This window comes from Phyllobates terribilis, unplaced genomic scaffold, assembly GCF_046119375.1.
Source record: "Phyllobates terribilis strain yellow unplaced genomic scaffold, ASM4611937v1 Scaffold_9__5_contigs__length_417890890, whole genome shotgun sequence".
NCBI lineage: Eukaryota > Metazoa > Chordata > Amphibia > Anura > Dendrobatidae > Phyllobates > Phyllobates terribilis.
The window spans coordinates 283,993,950-284,019,616 of record NW_027362769.1 but is presented as its reverse complement, the minus strand read 5'-3'; the positions used below and the strand labels follow the sequence as shown (position 1 = coordinate 284,019,616).

General features: G+C 47.1%; 1 protein-coding gene across 3 annotated transcripts in view; it reads right to left on the bottom strand.

Moving 5' to 3' along the window:
- PMS1 (PMS1 homolog 1, mismatch repair system component) overlaps positions 1-25,667 on the bottom strand; it is a 381,942-nt gene that overhangs the window by 352,273 nt on the left and 4,002 nt on the right. For 2 of the 3 annotated variants that reach the window (XM_073647847.1, XM_073647845.1), the window contains exon 2: positions 11,062-11,207. In XM_073647847.1, the coding sequence (XP_073503948.1) occupies positions 11,062-11,193 (132 nt within the window). In that variant the 5' untranslated portion in view covers positions 11,194-11,207. Of the gene's footprint in view, positions 1-11,061; positions 11,208-22,036; positions 22,222-25,667 lie in introns of all 3 variants that reach the window. The other variant, XM_073647846.1, reaches the window with a different exon arrangement.

Below are 25,667 nucleotides of genomic sequence, written 5' to 3'. Positions count from 1 at the left end.
AGAGCTGGAGGAGATAGAGCTACTGGCATTCCATCGTCAGGGGGTGACCCAGTGCTCCTACTGTGTGAGGGACAAGCGCTCTGCCAACAGAGAGGCCATGTTTAACCCACTGCCTCACCATGGATGGGCAGAGATGCAGGATAGTGACCCGGCTGTCTACCTAGTAAAGGAGTTGCTGACACAGGCTGACTCGCACCCTGGTCCAGATGCTCCACAGACCAAACCATTGTGGAAGGAGAAGGGCAAGCTGTTCATCTACGAGGGAAAGCTGTTTTGGAGAAGCATCAACTCCCGGACACACTAACTGGTCTGGCAGGTGGTAGAACAGAAGCGGAATGCGCCAATGGTCTTGGAGGCGGACCACGATGGAGCAGGACACTTCGGGTGGAAGAAGCTGGAAGTCCTGCTATGTGAGCGATTCTACTGGGTTGGCATGAGGAAAGCAATAGAGAGATGGTGTCAAGAATGTGGTCCATGCAACCTGAGACGGAAAGACTGTGATAGCCAGAGGGCTCCCCTGCAGCGCATAGTCACCAAACAACCATTTGAACTGGTAGCCTTGGACGACGTGAAGCTAGCCCCAAGCCGGTCAGGCTATGTCTATGCTCTCACCATAGTAGACCACTACTCCCGGTTCCTGGTAGTAGCTCCAGTGAAGGATCAGACGGCTAAGACGGCAGCAGCACGGTTACCCTGAACGAGTGCTTACCGACCAAGGCACAGCCTTTGAAGCAGGAGTGTTTCAGGAGTTCTGTAACTTGTACGGCTGAAAGAAAATAAGGACAACGGCGTATCATCCCCAGACCAACGGGTTGTGCGAGAAAATGTACCAGGTAGTAATAGACCTGTTAAAGATGCTGCCACTTGAAGAGCGTAGCCTGTGGGCAGAGAAGTTACCGGATTTGGTAGACCTATATAACCACATCCCGGTGAACACCACCAACTGTTCACCCGCCTACCTGATGAGAGCAAGACCTGGCAAGTTACCTATTGACTTAGACATGGGAGTTTTAACACCTGAGACGACATCATCAGATGCAGACTGGGATATGGAGCGGCAGCAACAATACTGCAAGGTGCAAGAATGTGTAGAGAGAAGTTTGTCCCAGGTGAGACAGACACCTGGAGAACAGGTACTTAAAAGGAAGAGACAAGTTCACAAATTAGACTATCAGTGGGAGGTTGAGCCATACACCGTCTTACCTTCAAATTTTGACAACACCAAGGTATGCCTCATCAGTAAAGACGGAGGAGAGACTTCGGTGGCAGTCTCAAGAGACCACCTAAAGATATGCCCTGATCAATTGAGACACCAAGAGAAAGACCAAAAGAAGACCCCAGCACACAGAAAAAGTTGGAAGAGATGGTCCAAACCATCCTTGGAGAATTTCCCCGGTCTTGGACGCAGGTGAACTAAGCAATCGTGGTACCTGTCCTGACCTTTCCCAACCTTTCCCAAAATAGCCTTACCAGAAGCTGCAGAGACTCCAGAACAGCTGGGAGACCAGAGGGCCCCAGCAACAGATGCCACAACCGCAGTGGAACGAGTGAATCTACCCCCTGCTAGCAGTGAATCTGTCAGTCCCATGGTGAGTTTAGGAGTTCGCAGAAGGCAATCTGATATACCAGTACAACGTAGGTCCACAAGTAGCGTAGTGAATAGTGCACCCACCACACCAGCGGTAGACACTAGAGACCCGGGTAGGTCATTAGCAATAACTGTACTGAGTAGATCAACCCGTAGTACCAGAGGTCAGCTCCCTGCCCGTTATAGGGACTAAGGTGTAATAAGATAATAGTGTATAGAATATACAACCTCTGGCAGAAATTATGGAATCACCGGGCTCGGAGGATGTTCATTCAGTTGTTTAATGTTGTTGAAAAAAAGCAGATCACAGACATGGCACAAAACTAAAGTCATTTAAAATGGCAACTTTAGGGCTTTAAGAAACATTAAAAGAAATCAAGATTAAAAATGTGGTACTCAGTAAGGTTTTTTTTTTTCAGACCAAGCAGAGGGAAAAAATTATGGAATCACTCAATTCTGAGGAAAAAATTATGGAATCACCCTGTAAATTTTCATTTCCAAAACTAACACCTGCATCACATTAGATCTGCTTGTTAGTCTGCATCTAAAAAGGAGTGATCACACCTTGGAGAGCTGTTGCACCAAGTGGACTGACATGAATCATGGCTCCAACACGAGAGATGTCAATTGAAACAAAGGAGAGGATTATCAAACTCTTAAAAGAAGGTAAATCATCACGCAATGTTGCAAAAGATGTTGGTTGTTTAGTTGGTTGTGTCTAAAATCTAAACCAAATACAAACAACATGGGAAGGTTGTTAAAGGCAAACATACTGGTAGACCAAGGAAGACATCAAAGCGTCAAGAACGGAAAACTTAAAGCAATATGTCTCCAAAACAGGAAATGCACAACAAAACAAATGAGGAACGAATGGGAGGAAACTGGAGTCAATATCTGTGACCGAACTGTAAGAAACTGCCTAAAGGAAATGGGATTTACATACAAAAAAGCTAAACATAAGCCATCATTAACACCTAAACAGAAAAAACAAGGTAACAATAGGCTAAGGAAAAGCAATCGTGGACTGTGGATGACTGGATGAAAGTCATATTCACTGATGAATCGCGAATCTGCATTGGGCAAGGTGATGAAGCTGGAACTTTTGTTTGGTGCCGTTCCAATGAGATTTATAAAGATGACTGCATGAAGAGAACATGCAAATTTCCACAGTCATTGATGATATGGGCTGCATATCAGGTAAATGCACTGGGGAGATGGCTGTCATTACATTTTCAATAAATGCCCAAGTTTACATTGATATTTTGGACAGTTTTCTTATCCCATCAATTGAAAGGATGTTTGGGGATTGGACATCATTTTTCAAGATAATAATGCATCCTGCCATAGAGCAAAAACTGAAAACATTCCTTGAAAGAAGACACATAAGGTCAATGTCATAGCCTGCAAATAGTCCAGATCTCAATCCAATTGAAAATCTTTGGTGGAAGTTGAAGAAAATGGTCCATGACAAGGCTCCAACCTGCAAAGCTGATCTGGCAACAGCAATTAGACAAAGTTGGAGCCAGATTGATGAAGAGTACTGTTTATCACTCATTAAGTCCATGCCTCAGAGACTGCAAGCTGTTATTAAAGCCAGAGGTGGTGCAACAAAATACTAATGATGTATTGGAGTGCTCTTTTGTGTGTTAGTTTTTCATGATTCCATAATTTTTTCCTCAGAATTGAGTGATTCCATAATTTTTTCCCTCTGCTTGGTCTGAAAAAAATTACTGAGTACCACATTTTTAATCTTGATTTCTTTTAGTGTTTCTTAACCCCTTTAAAGCCCTTGACGTATTAATACGCGTCTGTGCCCTGGGATTTAAGAACCTGACCCGTATTAGTACGTCATATCTTTAATGCGGCACCGCGACCGAAGTCGCGGTGATCGCATTAAATTTCCGGCGCCATCTTACCTCTGGGTAGACGGCGCCGTCATCCCGAGGGGTGTCGCAACCCCCCAGCACCAGCAATCGCTGTGATTGGCTGTTCAAATCTGAACAGCCAATCACAGCATTTCTCACTGTTTCCGGCAATGTGATTGCCGGAAACAGTGATCTGCAGCCTAGGATCGGTGCGCCTAAGGGCACCGATCCTAGGATGTTGCTAGGACACCCCAGCCCTGGCCCCAGACTGCTATGATCAGTGCGATCGCCGATCGTATTGATCGCACCGATCGTAGCGCGACCGCGCGGTGACAGGGCGGTCATGGGGCGGTGACCGGCTTGTGACCTGCCTGTCACCGTCCCATGACCCCCTGTAATGTGATCCAAGCCCCCAGACGGCTGTGATTGGAGCGATCGATGATGACATCGATCGCTCCAATCAGAGTACCTGAATACAGGTGACCGGGCAGTCACAGGAAGGTGTCACCTCCCTGTGACCCCCTGTGGTGCGTGCTCTGCCCCAGCCATGTCTGATTGGTGCAATGAATGTCACCAATCAGATGGCTGGGGCACAGCATGCACCATAGGGGATCACACAAGAGGTGACACCTCTCTGTGACCGCCCGGTCACCTGTATTCAGGTACTCTGATTGGAGCAATCGATATCATCAATGATTGCTCCAATCAGATTACCTGACCGGGAGGTGACTGGGTGGTGACCTCCACCTGTCACCACCCTATCACCCCCCTGTGACTGCCCTGCAGACCCTCACACTTGGTGAGGATTTCTACAGAGCGGTCACATCTGATGTGTCTGTGCTGGGCCTTGTAGTGCCACAAGACCATCTACTCACCTGCTCCAGTCGCTGCTGCTGCTGCTGCTGCTCCTGGATCTTCTGCTCCAGCGTCCTGGGTATCCTGCTCCTGACCTGCTGTGGTTCCTGCTCCAGAGCCTGCTGCTGATCCTGCAGAGAAGACTTTGGTAAGTCTGTTCTCCCCTCATCCACCCGAATCCCCCCTCCCCCCTCTTTTTACCCCCACCCCCCTTACCACCATTTTTTTTCTGCGTCCTGCAGCGGTCTCCTGCTTCAGTCCCGGTCTCCAGCACCGCTCCTGGTCACCAGCGCCGGGCTCCTGCTCCGGGCTCCCGGTCACCAGCGCCGGGCTCCTGCTGCTGAAAGAAGTACAGAGAGGACTTTGGTAAGTCATCTCTGATCTCCCCTCATCCACCCAAATTCCCCTCTTCCCAACTCCCCACACATCCGTGCGCACATCCAGCAGCCGCCGAGTGTTGATCGGTGACATAGTTCACCAATCCACACTCGTGCTCGCTGTTTGCACCACATACAGTATTTCCTTTTTCCACACACTCTAAATAAAGTACTGACACACACACACTCTAATAAAGTATTGACACACACGCACCACATACATAACAAAATATGTCCCGCTCATCCCAAACTCACTATTCAGCGGAGGAGGCATACGCTTTTCTTGCCTCCGACACTGACAGCGAGGGCGAGGATCCAACATTTCTTTGTTTTTCCGACTCCTCATCGTCTTCCTCTACCTCTTCTTCCTCCTTTTTCCACTTCTTCCTCCTCTTCCTCAGGTGCTGCTGGACCGCCCCGCAGTCGTCGCAGGAGATAAGATGATCCAGCGCTCCCCACTACTTATCCCATATGGACCTCGCCCCCCAAAAATTATGAGCCACTGATTCCTGATTTCGTGGCGGAATCAGGAATCAAGTTTGACACCACCGGCCTCACAGAACTAGACTTTTTCAAAGTCTTTTTCTCTGAGGATTTTGTAAACCTCATGGTGGGCCAAACTAATTTATACGCTCATCAATTTGTGGAACAAAACCCCATCTTCATCATTTTCTAACTGGTCTCCTGTAGACGCAGTAGAAATGATGACGTTTTGCAGCCTGGTCCTTCTTATGGGGATCCTGAAGAAGCCAGAGCTTCGGCAATACTGGAGTGTTGATGTTTTGTATAACACTCCAGTGTTCCGAATGGTCATGATCCGGAGACGCTTTCAGGCCATCCACAAGTTCTTGCATTACCAAGATAATACAAGGTGTCTGGCACGCGATGACCCGAACTTTGATTGTCTTTTCAAAGTTCGGCCGGTCATCGAACACTTCAACAACAAGTTTGTTGAAGTGTACGTGCCCCAAAGGGACATCTACATGGATGAGTCCTTAATTGCTTTCAAGGGGCGGCTTGGATTCCGGCAGTACCTGCCCAGTCAGAGGGTAAGGTACGGGATCAAGCTGTATAAACTTTGTGAGAGTATCTCAGGGTACACTCACAAGTTTAGAGTTTATGAAGGGAAGGACTCCCGGATTGAACCCCCTGAATGCCCCCCTGTTCTGCAAGTGAGTGGGAAAATTGTGTGGGACATGGTGCACCCACTGCTGGATAAAGGTTATCACCTCTACGTGGATAACTTTTATACAAGTATCCCGCTCTTCAAGTCCCTCTCTGTGCGACGTACCGCAGCCTGCGGTACTGTCCGCAAAAATCAGAGAGGCATCCCAAAGATGCTAATTAGGCAGCTGCTCAGAAGGGGTGAGAGCAGAGCCCAATGTAGCGACCACCTGCTGATGGTCAAGTACAAGGACAAAAGGGATGTCCTTTTCTTGACCACCATACATGGTGATGGCAGCACCCTCAGCACTGTACGAGGTACCACTATACAGGTCGCCAAACCAGACTATGTAGTGATGTACAACAAGTACAAGGGGGGAGTTGATCTCTCTGATCAAGTACTCCAGCCGTACAGTGCTTTGAGAAATGCCAAGGTATGGTATAAGAACCTGGCCGTGCACATTGAACAGATGGCAATGCACAATGCTTTCCTTCTGTCACAATGTGCAGGCCAGACTTCTACGTCATATCTTCACTTCCAGGAGACCGTTATCAAGGCCCTGATATTTGGCAGCGGTGATGGAGCAAGCCCCAGTACTTCTGGAACTGAAGGACCTCGAATTGTACCAGGCCAGCATTTCCCAGGGGAGATCCCTCACAGCGGAAAAAAAGAGGTGCAGAGTATGTTATAAAAGGGGAATACACAAGGACACCATTTATCAATGTGACACCTGCCCTGACAAACTTGGCCTGTGTATGAAAGACTGCTTCAAAAGGTACCATACTTCCATGGACTATTAAATTAATTTCTGACGTATGACAACCTGACGAACACTACACAGTTGACGTAGTGTTCGTCAGGTTGTCATACGTCAGTTGTGTAGTGTTCGTCAGGTTGTCCTACACAACTGACGTATGACACTACATTATAAGATTCAAAAATCAGCTACCACTTCCAAAAAGGGGGCACTTGTTGGGCATTTCCACTGTTTAGGCACATCAGGGGCTCTGAGAACGTGACATGACGCCCGCAGACCATTCCATCAAAGTCTGCATTCAAAAGCGTCACTCCTTCCCTTTCAAGCCCAGACATGCGCCCAAACAGTAGTTTTCTCCAACACACGGGGTATCTGCGTACTCAGGAGAAATTGCACAACAACTTATGGGGTGCAATTTCTCCTGGTACCCTTGTGAAAATATTTTTTTTTGCATTTTTGTGGAAAAAATGTTTTGTTTTTTTTATTTTCACAAGTCAACATTATAATTTTCTGTGAAGCACCTGGGGGTTCAATGGGCTCACCACACATCTAGATAAATTCATTGGGGGTCTAGTTTCCAAAAAGGGGGCACTTGTTGGGCATTTCCACTGTTTAGGCACATCAGGGGTTCTGAGAACGTGACATGACGCCAGCAGATCATTCCATCAAAGTCTGCATTCAAAAGCGTCACTCCTTCCCTTCCCAGCCCTGCCGTGCGCCCAAACAATGGTTTACCCCCACATATGAGGTATGGGTGTACTCAGTAGAAATTGTACAACAACTTTTGGAGTCCAATTTCTCCTAGTACCCTCGTGAAAATAAAAATATTGCGGCTAAAAGATTTTTTTTCCACAAAAACAATGTTTGTTTTTTTCACGGCTCTACGTCATAAACCTTTGCAAAACACTTGGGGGTTCAAAGTGCTCACCACACATCTAAATAAGTTCCCTGAGGGGTCTAGTTTCCAAAATGGGGTCACTTGTGGGGGGTTTCCACTGTTTAGGCACATCAGGGACTCTCCAAACGCAACATTGGGTCCGCTGTCAATTCCAGCGACTTTTACATTGAAAACGTCAATTGGCACTCCTTCCCTTCCGAGCCCTGCCGTGCACCCAAACAATGGCTTTCCCTCACATATGAGGCATCAGCGTACTCAGGAGAAATTGGAGAACAACTTTTGGTGTCCAATTTCTCCTAATGCCCTTGTGAAAATAAAAATATTGCAGCTAAAAGATCGTTTTTGTGGAAAAAAAAATGATTTGGCTCTACGTCATAAACTTTTGCAAAACACTTGGGGGTTCAAAGTGCTCACCACACATCTAAATAAGTTCCTTAAGGGGTCTAGTTTCCAAAATGGGGTCACTTGTGGGGGGTTTACACTTGTTTAGGCACATCAGGGGCTCTCCAAACGTGACATGGGGTCCGCTGTGAATTCCAGCGAGTTTTACATTGAAAACGTCAATTGGCGCTCCTTCCCTTCCGAGCCCTGCTGTGTGCTCAAACAATGGCTTTCCCCGACATATCGGCTAACTCAGTAGAAATTGCACAACAACTTTTGGGGTCCAATTTCTCCTGGTACCCTTGTAAAAATAAAAAAATTGGGGTCTAAAATAAAATGTTAGTGAAAAAAAGTTAAATGTTCATTTTTTCCTTTCACGTTCAATTAATTGGTGTGAAGCACCTGAAGGGTTAATAAAGTTCTTGAATGTGGTTTTGAGCACCTTGAGGGGTGTAGTTTTTAGAATGGTGTCACTTTTGGGTATTTTATGTCATATAGACCTCTCAAAGTGACTTCAAATGTGATGTGGTCCCTAAAAAAAATGGTTTTGTAAATTTTGTTGTAAAAGTGAGAAATCGCTGGTCAACTTTTAACCCTTAGAGCTCCCCAATAAAAAAAAATGTTGGTTCCAAAATTGTGCTGATGTAAAGTAGACATGTGGGAAATGTTATTTATTAACTATTTTGTGTGACATATCTCTCTGATTTAAGGGCATAAAAATTCAAATTTTGAAAATTGCAAAATTTTCGCCAAATTTCCGTTTTTTTCACAAATAAACGCAAGTGATATCGAAGAAATTTTACCACAATCATGAAGTACAATATGTCACAAAAAATACAATCTCAGAATCAGGGGGATCCGTTGAAGCGTTCCAGAGTAATTAACTCATAAATTGACAGTGGTCAGAATTGTAAAAATTGGCCTGGTCATTATCGTGCAAACCACCTTGGGTTGTAAAGGGGTTAAAGCCCTAACGTTGCCATTTGAAATTACTTTAGTTTTGTGCCATGTCTGTGATCTGCTTTTTTTCAACAACATTAAACAACTGAATGAACATCCTCCGAGCCCGGTGATTCTATAATTGTAATTGCAACCGTTAAGCATGAGAGCCTACCTGTAAGAACTTTTAAGCAATCGTGAGTGCATATAGTTATTATATTTATGGACAAATGGACCACAGGACTAGATGTGGTCAGAACAATATTGAGTAAAGTTAATTGTTAGTCTTGAAAATAAACCGCAAGCGTGGCCGAAAACCATGCCCACCAACAGAGTGCCCTGAAGCCACGCCCAGGGACAATACACAAAGTGGGTTAAGGCGGTTCCCACCAACCAACCTTCAGGTACCCGGAAAAAGACAATCCCCGGATAGCGGCGTAAAGAATAAGCGTCGTAATGACTGCTCCCAATTTTTTTCTTTTTTTTTGTGTTCTGTAATAGCCTTTTTGAGAATTTGTAAATTTTTGAAAATATAAATAGTTATTGTTGTTAATTGTTTAACTATAAAAGTGTCCTCAGTCCGGGAGTACTGAATTTAACTATGGGGGAATGTGGCACCCCAGGAGTCTGGTTGCCACATTGGCATTGCCTCTCTCACAGGGGGTGATGCCATGCCTGGAAGCAAGGAGGGGTCCCCTTATCAAGTAACACCAGCATCCAACACTTTTCCTGGCTCCAGGCCAGAAGAGGGAGCTCTAACCCGGTTTCAGGGGAGCTTCCCCTTTAAATTGGGGCCCGGAGGCAGGGGTTAGGAGAGTCAGCTGGAGAAGGAGGAGAGTCAGTTGGGGACAGAGGAGAGTGAGTGAGAGACGAGGGAGAACCTGGGGAGGGGAGCTGTGACCAAGCTCGCCCCAGAGAAAAGCGCCAGAAACCAGACACCGGAGTCCGTGGTTGCTCGCGGTACTGAAGTCCAGGCAGCTAAATCCGGAGGGCAGGAGACTGCAGGTCTCCTGGCCCCATCAAACACCCGGCGGCTCAGCAGCATACTAGAGCCCGGAGCCGCAACGAAGGAGCGACACCTGTAAAAGGCTCGAGCTGCCTGCCATATGGGCTAGGATTTAACGATCACTCAGGAAAGAGGGTCGCAGCATAGCTTTAGGCAGCCTGGCCAAAGAGGACAGCGCAGAAGGAAGGCCTACAACCCCACCTGGCGAGGTGGATCCCAAATTGCTTCTAGGCTGCCAGGATCTCCATTACCTTCTGCTACCAGTGCCCCCGTCTGCACCATCAAACATCAAGTAAAGGTAGAGGAAACCACCATTCCTGTGTCGTCTGGTCATTATCTGCACCCTCAGTCCTGCACTCCAACATCCACAATCCCCTACATAAACCGTACCGGTAGCCCTGGGGCCCCGTTCTACCCGTGGGGAGCAAATCCATCCCAGCTGCGTCACCAATAGCCCCAGTGGTCTCTTTCAGCAGTGGCGGCCACCTATAGCTGCATATCACTGGTGGCATCACAAAACTTTTCCCCTAAATAAACTGTCCTTTTTATTGACCGCCCAAGGCCCCGGACCGGGTCACGCCCCCGTGACTATCCCAGGGAACCGACCGACCTGGTGGCGAGTACCCCACGGCTCTAGGGGGTGCGTCAAAAGTGTACGGACGAACCTGAAGAAATTTAAGGGAATTTGTCAGCAGGATATCACCCCCCAAACTATTTATGTGCATGTTGCTGTTTCAAAGCTAAGTGCCGGGATACCTTTACATGGCCAGTCTGTTCCGGAAAAATCAGCATTTGAATTGATATGCAAATGAGGTTGTAGATCTGAAGCCTTTTTCACTGCACTTCTATTCTCCACTTCTATTCTCCACCAGCACTACCTCCTCCTGTAATAGAGCTGGAGTGACAAAAGCTTCAGATCTTCAGCCTCATTTGCATATCAATTCAAACACTGATTTTTCAGTAACAGATTACCATGTAAAGGTATTGTTGAACTTGTCTTTAAAATAGCTACATGCATATATAAATAGTTTGGGGTGAGAAAGCATATTGACAAATTCCCTTTAATGGACCCAATTAAAGATGGGTAATGTCTGGCATATAGTGAGCCCATTATGAGACACTGTAAGAATGTAAGTTCAGTGTGAACCCAGAAAAACATGCCAGCCAGGTATAAACATCAGAATATAATTTCTTTTCATGTAAGTACAAAGCAAAAAGAAAATAACATACCAGTTTCACCTCAATATTTGTAGCAAGTGCATCTAATGCATTCTCTACGAGTTCTTTTACAACACTGACCACCGCAGTTATCACTTGGGAGCTAGACAGCAGGCGCACTGTAGACGAAGACAACTGGTGCATCTTGAGAAGAAGAACTGAAAAGCAAAAGCATACAAAGTTAACCAAATATCTTACACTGAACAATAACATTTTAGATTAGAAACTTAGTGTTGTAATCTTAAATGGGTAAAAACAGCAATTTTGCAATTTACATCTTATGAAAAGTCTTCTTTGTTCTCAAGAACAAACAGATTTTTAACGGTAATTTCTACTTGTTGCCTAGGTTACTGTTGCCAGTGCTGTCTATCTGGGGTTATTAGTATCTAAAGCAAAGAGTGCAGTGCTTACAAGCCTTCCGCTATAGAGATTGTAAGCGATACTGAAGCTGGCCAGAATGCTGGGTTCAGCCAGCTTCAGTGTCCCTGCTTGTAGCATCGGAGAGTGCACAGATAAGGCCACTGGTCCAAACAGTTGATCATCAAGAGTGCCCCGTCGCATGGCAAGCAGGAAACCAGGAGGCAGGAGAGAGGTGCACTCCTGAACAATAAAGAATTAAGGCTATGTGCCCACGATGCAGAAATGCTCAGGATTTTTTCCTGAGCGTTTCTGAATCTCCCTGGCAGAAAAAAAACGCATGCGGATTGTACATGCGTTTTCCTGCCAGGGACATGCGGATGTGAAGTGACGCGCCCCCTGGGCCATATTCTTTAGGGGAATATCCGGAGCCGGATCAGATGGGGGTTGTAGTCTCCGAGTGGCTATGACCCGGTCCGTGCCCAGGGTGTCAAACTCAGTTGTATGTGGCAGTCCTACAGATGTTACTAAGTTCTTAGTGTCGACTACGCCACCCGTTGTGTTGCGGTCACTGTGGCCGCCGCTGCAGCAGGGTCCGCTGAGGCTGGTGGTGCAGGTGCAGCTTTGGTGATATAACCCCCAACGGGTGGGGTATGGCCTCAGGGGGATCAGGTGCAGAGGATGGGAGTTGTGGTGATGCAGTGTAGACGGCAATCAGAGACAGAGTCGGGTTATGCAGTTTAGGATGTTTACTCACTGCTGATGTTCTGGTCACTCCAGCTTCGAGTGACCTCCCGAGCCGTGCTGCGTCCACCAGGTTCTGGATCCAGCCAACTCCCAAATAAGTCCGAAGCGTGACCCTGAGCTCTCCTTCTGTCCTTTCTCTGGCCGTCCCCACTATTGATCCACCCAGGTCCAGCTCCCTCGGGCCTTCTGTTGGGAGACCCTTGGCCTCGGGTTCCCTGACCCTCCACGTGGTATGCCTTCGTGGTGGATGTGGTGGGTGACCGTGGCAAACGCTGCCCACGGTCTCCGGTCTCTGGCTGGGGAGTGTTTTTGCCCCCACCAGCTTGGGTTCCGGTACCCTGTGCCGACTCTTCACCCGGGGATTTAGTTTGGGGTCTTGGAGTCCTTTTCTTCTGTTGCCCCCTCTGGGTCTCTCTTTCTCCTCTCTCACTCTGGGTCTCTCTTCTCCTCTGCTCGCTGACTTCCTCTCTGCAACTGACCCTGTTCTTAGTTGGTGCCCACCTTATATACACCCTCTATGTGTGAGCTCAGGTGACCAGCACCCAATGAGCTCCTATCTTTACCCAGGCTGCTCCCCCTATCTGCCCCTACACTACTTGGGATGTACCACCCCCCTCCCACTCCAGCCAGGAACAGACTCGGTCGTACCTGCACATTTCTAAGTGGGAGTACCGTCGGTCTGCTCCTCGGAAATGGGATGTGTGTAGTGCATGCAGCCTACCGAGCTCAGTTCCACTCTCCATCCTTACCCGGGAGTGGAATATCACACCTCTGGGTTGAGGTGCAATACCCCTGTAGCAGCCGAATCCTCAGGGTGCTACAGAAGCGTTCTTCACTTGCATTTCCGCATGCGGGTTGACAAGCGCTTTCCAAGCTATTTTAGCATCACTTGGAAAGTGCTTGACAACTTGGTCACACTATATAAATCCATGCAAACGGCATGGATTTATATAGTGTGACCCGAGAAAATTTCAAAAAATAAATGTATACTTACCCTCCGATGGCCCGCGCTGTCTTGCTTCACCGTCCCGGCTGCTGGCAGCGGTGGATTGAAGGACCTGCCGACGTCAGCGGCGCGTGACCCGTCACATGACTATGACATCTGCGCAGGTCCTTCATTCCATCACAAACTGCAGCCAAGCAAGGAGGAGCGCACCGCGGGCCGCCGGAAGGTAAGTATATATTTATTTTTTATTTTATTCTTTTTTTTACAGTTTTCAATGGTACCCGGGTCCGGAGGAGAGTCTCCTCTCCTCCAGAACTGGGTACCATCCGCACATTAGAACGCGCCAATTACACAAGTACAGATGCAGTCTTGTGGAATTGGCGCGTTCTAATGCAAGTCAATGGCGGCGAAAACGCAGCACTTCCGCAAAATAATTGGTAGTGCTGCGTTTTTTCCCGCAATGATAATCCGCAGCGGAAATTTCTGCAGCATGTGCACAGCACATGCGGATTATCATTGGGGAACATGGCAGGCCTTCTACCAAGCGTTTTTAAGCGTTTCTGCAGCGTTTTTGCCGCTGTGGAAACGCTTAAAAAACGCATCGTGGGCACACAGCCTAAATTTTGAAATTCTTAACATTTTAATTTTTATGCCCTTAAGCTGCTCAAAACCACATTCAAGAAGTTTGTTAACCCTTCAAGTAGTTCACAGGAATTAATGGAATTTGGAAGGAAAAAATAAACATTTAACTTTTTTTCACAAAATCTTATTTTACACACAAGTTTTTTACTTTCACAAGGGTAACAGGAAAAAATGGCCCCCAAAATTTCTTGTGCAATTCCTTCTGAGCACGCCAATACTCCATATGTGGCGTTTAGGCGCACGGCAGGGCTCAGAAGGGAAGGAGCGCCATTTGACTTTTTAAATGTAAAATGTGCTGAAATAATTAGCGGATGCAATGTCGCTTTTGAAGAACCCCTGATGTGAGTAAACAGTGGAAACCCCACACAAGTGACACTATTCTGGAAACTAGACTTATCCAGATGTGTGGGGAGCACCTTGAACCCCGAGGTGCTTCACAGAAGTTTATAACGTTGAGCTGTGAAAATGAAAAGAAAAAAAAAAAATCACCTTTTTCCCACAAAAATGACTTTTACCCCAAACTTTGCATTTTCATAAGGGTAAAAGTAAAAATTGCACTGACTAATTTGTTGTGTAAATTCTCCTGAGTATGCCAATAACCAATATGTGGAGGAAAACTACTGTTTGGGCGCACAGCAGGGTTTGGAAGGGAAGGAGCGCCATTTGACTTTTTGAACGCAAAATTTGCTGGAATAATTAGCGGACATCATGTCACATTTTCAGAGCTACTGCTGGGCCTAAACAGTGGAATCTACCAACAAGTCTCACAATTTTAGAAATTAAACCCCTGGGGGAACTTATCTAGATGTGTAGTGAGCACCTTGAACCCCTAGGTGTTTCCCAGAAGTTTATAAGGTAGAGCTGTGAGAATAAAAAAAAAAAAAAATCATATTTTTCCCACAAAAATATTCATTTAGTCCCAAATTTTTTATTTTCACAGGGATAACCGGAGAAAAAAGACACCAAATTTTGTTGTGCAATTTCTCTTGAGTACACAGATACCCCATAAGTAGGGGAAAAATACTGTTTGGGCTCATGGCAGGGCTCAGAAAGGAAGGAGTGACGTTTTGGAACGCAGACTTTGATGGAATTGTCTGGTGGCGTCATTTTGCATCTGCAAAGCCCCTAATGTGCCTAAACAGTAGAAACCTCCAACAAGTGACTCCATTTTGGAAACTAGACCCCTCATGGAATTTATCTAGATGTGTCGTGGTGAGCAGCGCACCTTGAATCCACAGGTGCTTCACAGAATTTTACATTGATCTGTGAAAATGAAAAAAATATGTACTTTCCCCACTAAAATATTGTTTTTGCCCCAATTTTTTTTAATTTTCACGAAGATAGCAGTAGAAAACGTACCCCAAAATGTGTTGTGCAATTTCTTCTGAGTACACCGATACCCCATATGTGGTCACAAACAACTTTTGAACCACAGTACAAAGCTCAGAAGGGTAAGAAGCTCTATATTGGAGTTCAGATTTAGCTGGACTGGTTTGAGGCTGCCAAGTCACATTGGCAAAACCCATGAGGAGCCAGAACAGCAGAACCCCCATAAGAGACCCCATTTTACAAACTACACCTCTTAATTTATTCATTTAGGGGTGCAGTGATCATATTGATAATATTATATTATATAAGATAATTAATTCATAATCCACCAACTAGAGATTGGATATTACAAAACACCAAATGAATAGATGTTCTGAAAGTGGACCAATCATTTTTAAGAGTGACCAAACAAACGGATATTTCTGGCTGATGCTGAAAATCATCCTTTGGGTGGTCTTCATCTTTTTTGAGACGTGATTTTATATTTGTATTGTCTGCATTATTATTGTCCTGTCACTTCATTTCAAGCACTTTATGTTGTATATATTTAGGGCATAATAGGGCCAGGGAGGGAAAGACAACAAGGAGCGGGGGCCCCAGAATGCAATACTCGACTGTCTGTCATACCTGACACACCCGTAACAGCTATTTGCCTCCTGGAGAGCAGATTTTTCTAGAATAGTTTGCAGACTCCATAAGTGCTAGAAGAGCAGAATCCTCCCCCTCAAGTGACCGAATTTTGGAAATTATACCCCTTTGGGAATTTATCTACAGGTGTAGCAACTGTTTTGGCTCCATCGGTGTTTTCCAGAAACAAGCAGCACCGAATGTTGCCGAGTTAAAATTGCAAACTGCAGTTGTAGTGACCAGTACGTTTTAGTGACCAGTAAGTTGTTATGACCAGCTCATGCTTCTGGAAACATGCACCCGTAAATTAGGCGGGCTCTCATGGCTACAGAATTGCCAAACATGTAGACGCTAAGGCTAAGTGCTCACAATGCAGAAATGCTGCAGATTTTTTCCGCATCTCCCTGGCAGGAAAAATGCATGCGGATTTAAGATGCGTTTTACCTGCCAGGTAGAAGCGTTTGTCAAGCGTTTTTGCATGCATTTCTGCATGCGGGTTATCAAGCGCTTTTCCAAGCGATTTTAGAATCACTTGGAAAAGTGCTTGACAACTTGGTCACACTATATAAATCCATGCAACGTCAGCGGTCGTATGACCTGTCACATGACTAAATGACGTCATGGAAGGTCCTTTTAGACCATCGCGAGCCGTACAAGAGACCGGACGCATCGTACAGGAGACCGGGGGCCATCGGAAGGTAAGTATAATGTTTATTTTTTATTTTAAATTCTTTTTTTTAACAGGTACTATGGTACCCGGGTCTGGAGGAGAGTCTCCTCTTCTCTAGACCCGGGTACCATCCGCACATTGAATAGCTTAATATCCGCATGTGCACATGTAGTCATGCGGATAATAAGCGATTCAATGCAAGTCAATGGCGGCAATTACACTGCGTGTCCGCAAAATTAATGGACATGCTGCGTATTTTTCCGCAATGATAATCCTTAGCGGAAATTTCCGTAGCATGTGCGGATTGTCATTGGGGACCATGGGGCACATATTACCAAGCGTTTTCGCTGTGGAAATTTCAAGGCAAAAACGCTTGAAAAACGCATAGTGGGCATGCATCCTAAATGTGGTTCAGGCACACTAGGGCTCAGAAGAGAGGGGACATTTGGATTTGAGAGTGCAGAATTTGCTGAATTTCTTTTGCTTGGCGAGGAGCCATTTTGCTTTTCCAGAGCCTTTGTGCTACCAGTAATGTGAAAGCCCCTAAATTTCCGATAACAGATGATGGACCTGAGTGGGGGCTTTTTATGTGGATTGAGATGAAGCTTTTATTAGGAACATTTTGCATCACATTTATCCCGCGCTCTACACTGAGCACTTATATCGGGGTTTCCATCTAAGTCTCTGAGTGACGTGATTCAGATGAAACCCCCGAGGGATTCATTCACTATAATGTGCAGCAAAGTTACTCTGGACTCCGTCTGGCCTCTGTTTTGCGTTGTCCTTTTTTCCAGTGGTGCACAAAACTGTGGCCAACAACGCTTTTATGCACGCTGTGACAGAGTCACTGGTATGATTTATGAGGGGAGGTATGTGTCGCACAAGTTGCTAGCCTGTGTGAACTGAAGCCAATGGACTTTTCTGCCAGCATTTATTTGCTGGTGGGTTAACTCACTTAAAGGGCGTGGTTTTATGGGAATGACATAGTGATGTGAGGGACGTCATTCCCCATACCTCCACCTCCGGGTGTGGCTGAGCAACGTTTAAATGTTCAGTCCTGTTTTTTTTTTCTGTGTGTTGTGTTTGGAGAGGCAAGGTCTCTAGATTGGACAGCCATAGCTCAGGAGGGAGCTGAAGGAAGGAAGCTGAAGGCTGGACATAACCTGTTTGAGTGAACCGCACACACATATATGGACTCTGCTACAGTTTATCTTTTGTTTTGTTGTTTTGCCAAGTAAGGCTTTGTTTATTTTGCTGGAGTGCAGAGCTTTTTCTGTTAATAAAGCCTGCAAAGAAACCCGGGTTCCTGAGTCTACTTCTGGAAGTGGCCGAGTGAGTCGTCTTGCCACAGTTGGTGTGAGTGTGCTGGCAAGGTTCCAGGAACACGTGTACCTGCCACAGAGACCGGTGGATGACCTGGGTGCAGGCCGCCAGCAAACCAGAGAAATCCAGCAACATGGAGAAGCTCATTAAGCACCTGGTTCAGAGCCAACAACAGATGCACCAGCAGCTCTTGCAGAACCAGCAGCAGCATCAGGAGACAACCAAATGTTGCTGCAACAGATCCAGTTGCAGCAAAAGTCACAGCAGCAGCACCAGCAGGAGCAGCAACAGCAGATACAGCTTCTGGTGGATGCCATCCAGGGCAAAGCAACCGCCCCACCCCCAGGGCCGATTGATGACTCCCACGTCAGGAAGGCGGTAAGACGGGCCATGCAGAAAATGACCCCCGGGGATGATGTAGAAGCATTTCAGTCTGTCTTTGAGAGGGTGGCTGATCAGGAGAGACTTCCACCAGAACAGTGGGCAGAGGTTCTGGCGCCATATTTGTCGGGTGAACCCCAAAAGGCATATTACGACTTGGCACAGCAGGATGCCAAGGAATACGCGAAGCTAAAGACAGAGATCTTAGCACGCCCGGGAGTGAATATGGCGGTGAGAGCCCAACGAGTAAACCACTGGCCGTATGTCAGCCTGGTGTCATATGTCCCCTGAGCCCATGGACTGCAGACTAGGAAGACGGGGTTCCTATTATGTTTATCCACCTGCAGTGCGGACTGTCGACCCGGCGAGCGGCATGTGCCGTATCCATTAATGGAGTAAAGGCGCTTGGACTGTTGGACTCTGGTGACCTTAATCAGAGCTACCCTTCCCTACCAGTTGATCCCTTCCAAAACTGTGGGAGTTCGGTGCATCCATGGCGATGCCAAGGACTATCCCGTGGTCGCAGTGACAGTGGGAACAGACTGTGGTGCCCACTCCCACAAGGTTGGGTTGGTTAAGGACCTGATACATCCCGTCATACAGGGCCGTGATTTTTCTTTATTTTGGTACTTGTGGGGGAAGGGAACCGGACTAAGTAGCATGGGGAAAAGCCAGGTCCCTGGAGAAGAACCCCTGACGAAGTCTCAAGTGGATGAGTTCCCACTGTGAGTCCTTGCCGGCGATCAGGGAGAGACGGTGACCGAGGAGGCCGACCTCCCAGAGTTAGATGTGTCTGGAGAAAACGTTGGGACTGCGCAAGTTCGGGACCTGACCTTAAAGGGGGCATTTGACCAGGTTACTGTATGTAATGGGGTTGCCCAAGAGCCGGGGGCCGATACCAGGTTCCCCCACTTTGCAGTTCAGGGGGAGTTGCTATATCGGGTGGCTAAACTAAGGGGCGGTGAGACAGTGGAACAGCTGTTACTGCCGAGACCATACCGACGGAAGGTACTGGATATGGCACACTCACATATTCTGGGGGGACACCTAGGGGTGGAAAAAATTCAGGAGAGAATAGGGGGGAGGTTTTATTGGTCAGGATGTTACCGGGAGATCTTAAACTATTGTAGGTCCTGCCCCACCTGCCAGATAACCGCGCCCACCTCCCACTTCCGTAGCCCCTTAGTTCCCCTACCTGTGATAGAAGTTCCCTTGAGAGAATTGCCATGGACCTCGTGGGCCCCATAGTTAAATCGGCCCGGGGCCACCAATATCTTGGTCATCATGGACTATGTGACCCGGTACCCTGAAGCGGTACCCTTAGGGAACTCATACAGTAGGAGCATAGCTCGGGAACTTGTCCACATCTTTGCCAGGACCGACCTGTCAAAGGAAATCCTGACGGACCAAGGAACCCCATTCATGAGCAAGGTAATGAAGGAGCTGTGTAAAGTGCAGCGAATTACCCAGCTGCGAACCTCCGTTTATTATCCGCAGACCAAAGGCCTGGTGGAGCGCTTTAATAAGACTCTGAAAGCAATGCTCAAAAAAGGTCGTTGAGAAGGATGGTCAATATTGGAACTACCTGCTTCTGTTTCTACTTTTATCCCTCAGGGAAGTTCCCCAAGCCTCCACTGGCTTCTCTGCATTTGAGCTTCTGTATGGCCGGCATCCAAGGAGTCTCCTAGATATCGGCAAGGAAACCTGGGAGGCCGAGGTCACCCTCCATAGGAGCATCATCGTACATGTCGCCCAGTTACAGGAGAGAATGGCGAAAGTGATGCCCATCGTGAAGGAACATTTCCTCGGGGTGCAGGAAGCCCAGACGAAGGTGTATAACCGGTCGGCAAGACTGAGACAGTTCCAGCATGGGGATCGCAGACTGGTTCTCATTCCCACTGTCGAAAGTAAATTCCTGGCCATGTGGCAAGGCCCGTATGAGGTGGTGGAGAAACTCAGTTAAGTAAACTACAGAGTCCACCAGCCTGGCTGAAGAAAGCCACACCAAGTATACCATGTGAACTTGCTGAAGCCGTGGCGGGACCGGGAACCGGTGGTAACTCCTTGCCTGGGAGCCGCTCCTGAAGGCAAAGTGAAAGGAGTCACTACAGCAGAGACTCTATCGCCGACCCAGAAGCAACAATAACGAGAACTACTACAGCGAAATCGGGAGTTGTTCTCACCAGGGCATACTCAGGTGGTAGAGCATGACGTATTTACAGAGCCACATGTAAGAGTGAATCTGAAGCCGTACCGGAAGCACGCCGGAAGGTGATCTCTGAAGAGGTAAAGAGGATGTTAGACCTCGGGGTAATAGAGGAGTCAAAGAGTGTGACGCATACCCGATGCCCAGCGTCGACCAACTCATCGAGAGGCTTGGACCGGCGAGGTACATCACCACTCTTGACCTGACGAAGGGCTACTGTCAGATCCCCATGTCCCAGACAGCCAAGGAGAAGACGGCTTTCTCGACACCTGATGGGTGCTTTCAATATACTCGGATACCATTCGGACTACAGGGGGTTCCAGCCACCTTCCAGGGGGCTTTGGATTGGATCCTAACCCCACATAAGAAGTATGCCGCAGCCTATCTTGACGACATTGTTGTCTTTAGCCCACACTGGGCTAGTCATCTACCTAAGCTACAGGCTGTTCTGGATGCTCTAAGGAAGGCGGAATTTACTATAAATCCGAAAACATGTGCCGTCGGAAAAGAGGAGGCCAAGTACTTGGGCTATGTCGTCGGGAGAGGCGAAATAAAGCCGCAAGTTAATAAAGTGGAGGCAATCCAGACCTGGCCGAAACCGTTCTCCAAGAAGCAAGTGGCAAGTGAGCGCATTCCTGGGAATGATGGGATATTACCGGTGGTGTATCCCAAATTTTGCCATGATGGCCGCGCCACTGATGGATCTCCTAAAAGGCACAAGATCAACCATGGTGAAGTGAACTGAGGAAACAGAGACCGCATTTCAACTGTTGAAGTCAGCACTGTGTAAACAGCCGGTCCTGGTCGCATCAGACTTCAAGAAAGAGTTTGTGGTCCAGACAGACGCTTCAGAGGTTGGTCTAGGAGCCATACTCTCTCAAGCGATAAATGGGGGAGAGCATCCCATTCTCTATCTGAGTCGGAAGCTTTCGTCCTGTGAGAAAAACTACGCAATAGTTAGAAGAAGAGTGTTTAGCCATAAAGTGGGCCGTAGATACACTAAGATACTACCTGCTAGGCCGGAAGTTTAAGTTGGTGTCAGACCATGCCCCGTTGAGATGGTTGAGGGAAAAGAGGGGTAAAAATGCCAGGTTAACTAGATGGTTCCTAGCTCTTCAGGACTTCAATTTTCACGTAGAGCATAGGCCCGGGAGGTTATACGGGAACGCTGATGCCCTTTCTAGAATTCCCTGTCTGGTATCGGAAGGTGCCCAAACCCCTGGCTTTGGGCAGAAGGGGGGAATATGTGACAGAGTCACTGGTGTGACTTATGAGGGGGGGTATGTGTCGCACAGGTTGATAGCCTGCGTGAACTGAGACCAATGGACTTTTCTGCCAGCATGTTATATGCTGGTGGGTTAACTCACTTAAAGGGCGTGGTTTTAGGGGAATGACATAGAGATAGGAGGGACGTCATTCCTCATACCTCCAACTCTGGGTGTGGCTGAGCAAGGTTTAAATTTTCAGTCCTGTTTTTTTTTCTGTGTGTTGTGTTTGGAGAGGCAAGGTCTCCAGACTGGACAGCTATAGCTCAGGAGGGAGCTGAAGGAAGGAAGTTGAGGGAGCTGAAGGCTGGACATATATGTGTGTGCAGTTCGCCCACATAGGTTATGGACTCTGCTACAGTTTATCTTTTGTTTTGCCAAGTAAGGCTGTGTTTATTTTGCTGGAGTGCAGAGCTTTATGCTGTTAATTTAGCCTGCAAAGAAACCCGGGTTCCTGAGTCTACTTCTGGAAGTGGCCGAGTGAGTCGTCTTACCATAATGCCTAAACAGATGGACATCGCCAGATCAAAGACCAGATAGCATCCACGGTGCCTCATTATAGGGAATCTTCTGCCGGGGGTTCGGTCTGAATCACGTATTTCAGAGATTTACATGGAAATCCCGATGTAAGCGATCAGCGTAGAGTGCAGGATAAATATGAGCTGAGCCTGACTGCGATCTTTGGGAGACAGAAAAAAATCAGCAGCACATGAAGAATTGATTCCATTTATTTTTTACGTTGTTCCTCGTGCAGTATAAGTGATTAGACGACTTTATTCTTTGGGTCCGTGCGATAAAAAAACAATATAAATCTGGTATCGCTGTTATGTTTGGCTGCTGTCACACACTAAAAGACGCTTCTTCTTGTGCATCTCCAAATTTTGAAAGCTATAATTTTTCCATATTTCGGTGGACAAAGTCATGCGAAAGCTTGTTTTTTTGCGAACAAGTTGACGTAAAGGCAAAATTAACATAAAACAGAAATTCAGGAATTTGCTTTTTTTGGGGGGAGGGGGTGGTATGTCGTTTCGCGTAGTAAAATTGATAAGGCAGCTTTATTCTTCGGGTCAGTATGATTACAGAGATACCATATTTATATAGTTTTTTTTAATGTTTTGGCGCTTTTACACAATAAGAACTATTTTATAGAAAAAATATTTTTGATTTCTTTATTCTGAGAGCTGTAATTTTTTTACTTTTCCATTGATGGAGCTGTATGGCGGTTTGTTTTTTGCGGGACAAGATGACTTTTCAGTGGTACCGTTTTTATCTTTTTGATTGCGTTTTATTCCACTTTTTGTTCGGCGTTTTTTGCCTCGCTTTCTTTTTTTTTTACGATGTTCACTGAAGGGGTTATCTAATGGGACAGTTTTATAGGTTGGGTCGTTCCGGATGCGGCATTACCAAAATATATGTACTTTTTCTGTTTATTTTTATTTTCATAAAAATGTTTATTTATGGGTACAATACATCTTTATTATTTATTACCGTTTAATTATTTTTTTACCTTTTCACTGTGTCCCACTACGGGACTTTAACTTTTTGCAAATTGATCGCTTGTATAGCAGGAGTATTCCTATGCTTTACAAACTGTCAGCGCTGCACTGACAGAAAAGCTTGTGTAACATGGACGCATGACATGTCCTTGAGGGGAGATATGCATCGCTAATGTTGGTAGCTTCAGTGATGTAAAACCGGGAAAGCATGCTTCAGAACACATAGTGCTGAGAGGGTTAATAGGGCGTATCAGGGCCGGTTTTTAAGAGCAGTCATAAGAGACGGGTGGGATTGGATGCTCTCATATCCCCACCCCAGGGTGTGTGTATAAAATGGAGACCGAATGTCTCATTCAGTGGCTGTGTCTGGAGACATGTGGTCTGTGTTAGGACCTAAGGACTGGACTGGAGCGGACGAACCCGCAACCTTGTATGGACATTTTACTTTGTGTTTACACTTTGTGCCAGGAAAGGCTGTGTTTTTTGTTTTGCTTCCTGAGCGGTTTATGCTATTTAATAAACCAGCCTGGATTTCCCTAAAAACACTTCTGTGCCTACCTCAACCGCAGCAGAGTGAGTACCAAACCCTACAATTGGTGCTAGAGGCACAGGCACGAATCCAATGGGGCAGTGTGACTACTACAGAAAACTGTTTATGTCCTGCGTGAAGGCCGCCAGCCAGCAAGGGACGTCCGGCAGCATGGAGGAGCTGATTAAGCAACTGGTACAAGCTAACCTCCAGCAGCATCAACAGCAGCAGTGGCAACAACAGCATCAACAGCAGCAGAGGCAACAGCAGATGCAGCAACTACAGCACAAGCAGCAGATGGAGCTCCTGGCCGAGGTGACCCGTAGCAGAGCAAGCGCCCCACCCCCTACTCCAGGTGATGACTCTCATGTGAGGAAGACGGTAAAGAGAGCATTGCAAAAGATGACCCCAGGTGATGACATCGAGGCGTTCCTGACAGTCTTTGAGAGGGTGGCAGAGCGCGAGAAGTTGCCTCCGGAGCATTGGGCGAAGGTTTTGGCGCCATATTTAGCGGGTGAGCAGCAGAAAGCTTATTATGACTTGGCCTTGCAGGACGCAAAAGAGTATCCCAAATTAAAAATGGAGATCTTGGCGCGCTTGGGAGTGATTGACTGTCAGGGCACAACGGGTGCACCACTGGGCCTATTGAAGTGACAAACCTCCCTGGTCCCAAATGTTCTACTTCTTACATCTGGTCCAAAAGTGGTTACAACCTGAATCGTCCTCCCCAGCACAGATGATGGAGAGGGGCGTCATGGACAGTTTCATACAATCCTTCCGAGGTTGGTGCAATCCTGGGTTGCCTAGGGGGATCCCCGCATTGCCAATAACCTGGTGGGGTTGGTGGAAAGGTACCAGGCGGTAGAGAGTTCATTGGGGAAACCAGAGGTTGTAGCGTGTCCATACTGGGGTTCCCAATAGGGGGCGGACAACCAAAAGAGGGGGATTAGCTCAAGTGGTAGAGCCACATCTGGGGAGTGTACTAGAACCCAGGAGGGATCTGAGTTGCTGCCCAAGGTCCCACCTCCATAACGTAGTATGTTGGAGATGTCATACCCCAGGTCACATAGCCGCCTGTTGCCCCATGACCAACGAGCCAATGGACTGTTGCGCAGGACAGCGCTGTTCATACTTTGCCTATCCAGCCTGCAGTGCTGTTACTCAAACAGGTGAGGAACCGCAGACATGCCTTGTATCAGTGAATGGAGTGCAAGTGACTGCTCGGTTAGACTCAGGGAGTTTTGTAACCCTAGTAAGGGCCACAGTTCCTCATCGGCTAGTTCCGGGGAAAAAGATGGGCGTCCGTTGTATCCATGGGGACGCTAAGGACTACCCGGTGGCCCAAATGGTCATAAACACAAACTGTGGCGCCGAGTCCCATGAGGTGGGCATAGTCAAGGACCTATTGCATCCTGTTATAATAGGGCGGGACTTTGCCTTGTTTTGGGACTTGTGGGAGAAAGGGAGGAAACCAGGTTGTCCGGACAACAACCAGGTCACTCCTGAAGAAACCTCATCACATACACTATTCTGTCCTTCTCCTCCTGGATCTGTCATCTGCCTTTGACACAGTGGACCATTTCCTCTTACAACAGACTCTCATCTCTTGGTATCAAAGATTTGTCCCTCTCTTGGATCTCCTCATACTTAACCGACAGGACCTTCGGTGTTTGTCACTCACACACCACCTCTTCATCTCGGCCACTATCTGTCAGTGTCCCCCAAGGACCCCTGCTCTTCTCCATCTGCACCTTCGGCCTGGGACAGCTCAGAGTCCCACGGCTTTCAGTAAAATCTCTATGCTGACGACACACAGATTTACCTCTCTGGACCTGATATCACCTCCTTACTAACTAGAATCCCGCAATGTATGTCAGGTATCTCATCCTTCTTCTCTGCTAGATTTGTAAAACTTAACATGGATAAAACAGAATTCATCATCTTTCACCCATCTCACTCAGCACCCCCATCTGACCTATCCATCAAAATCAATGGCTGTCCACTTTCCCCAGTCCCACAAGCGCACTGCCTCGGGGTAACCCTGGACTCTAACCTCTCCATCAAACCACATATTCAAGCCCTTTCCACTTCCTGCCGACT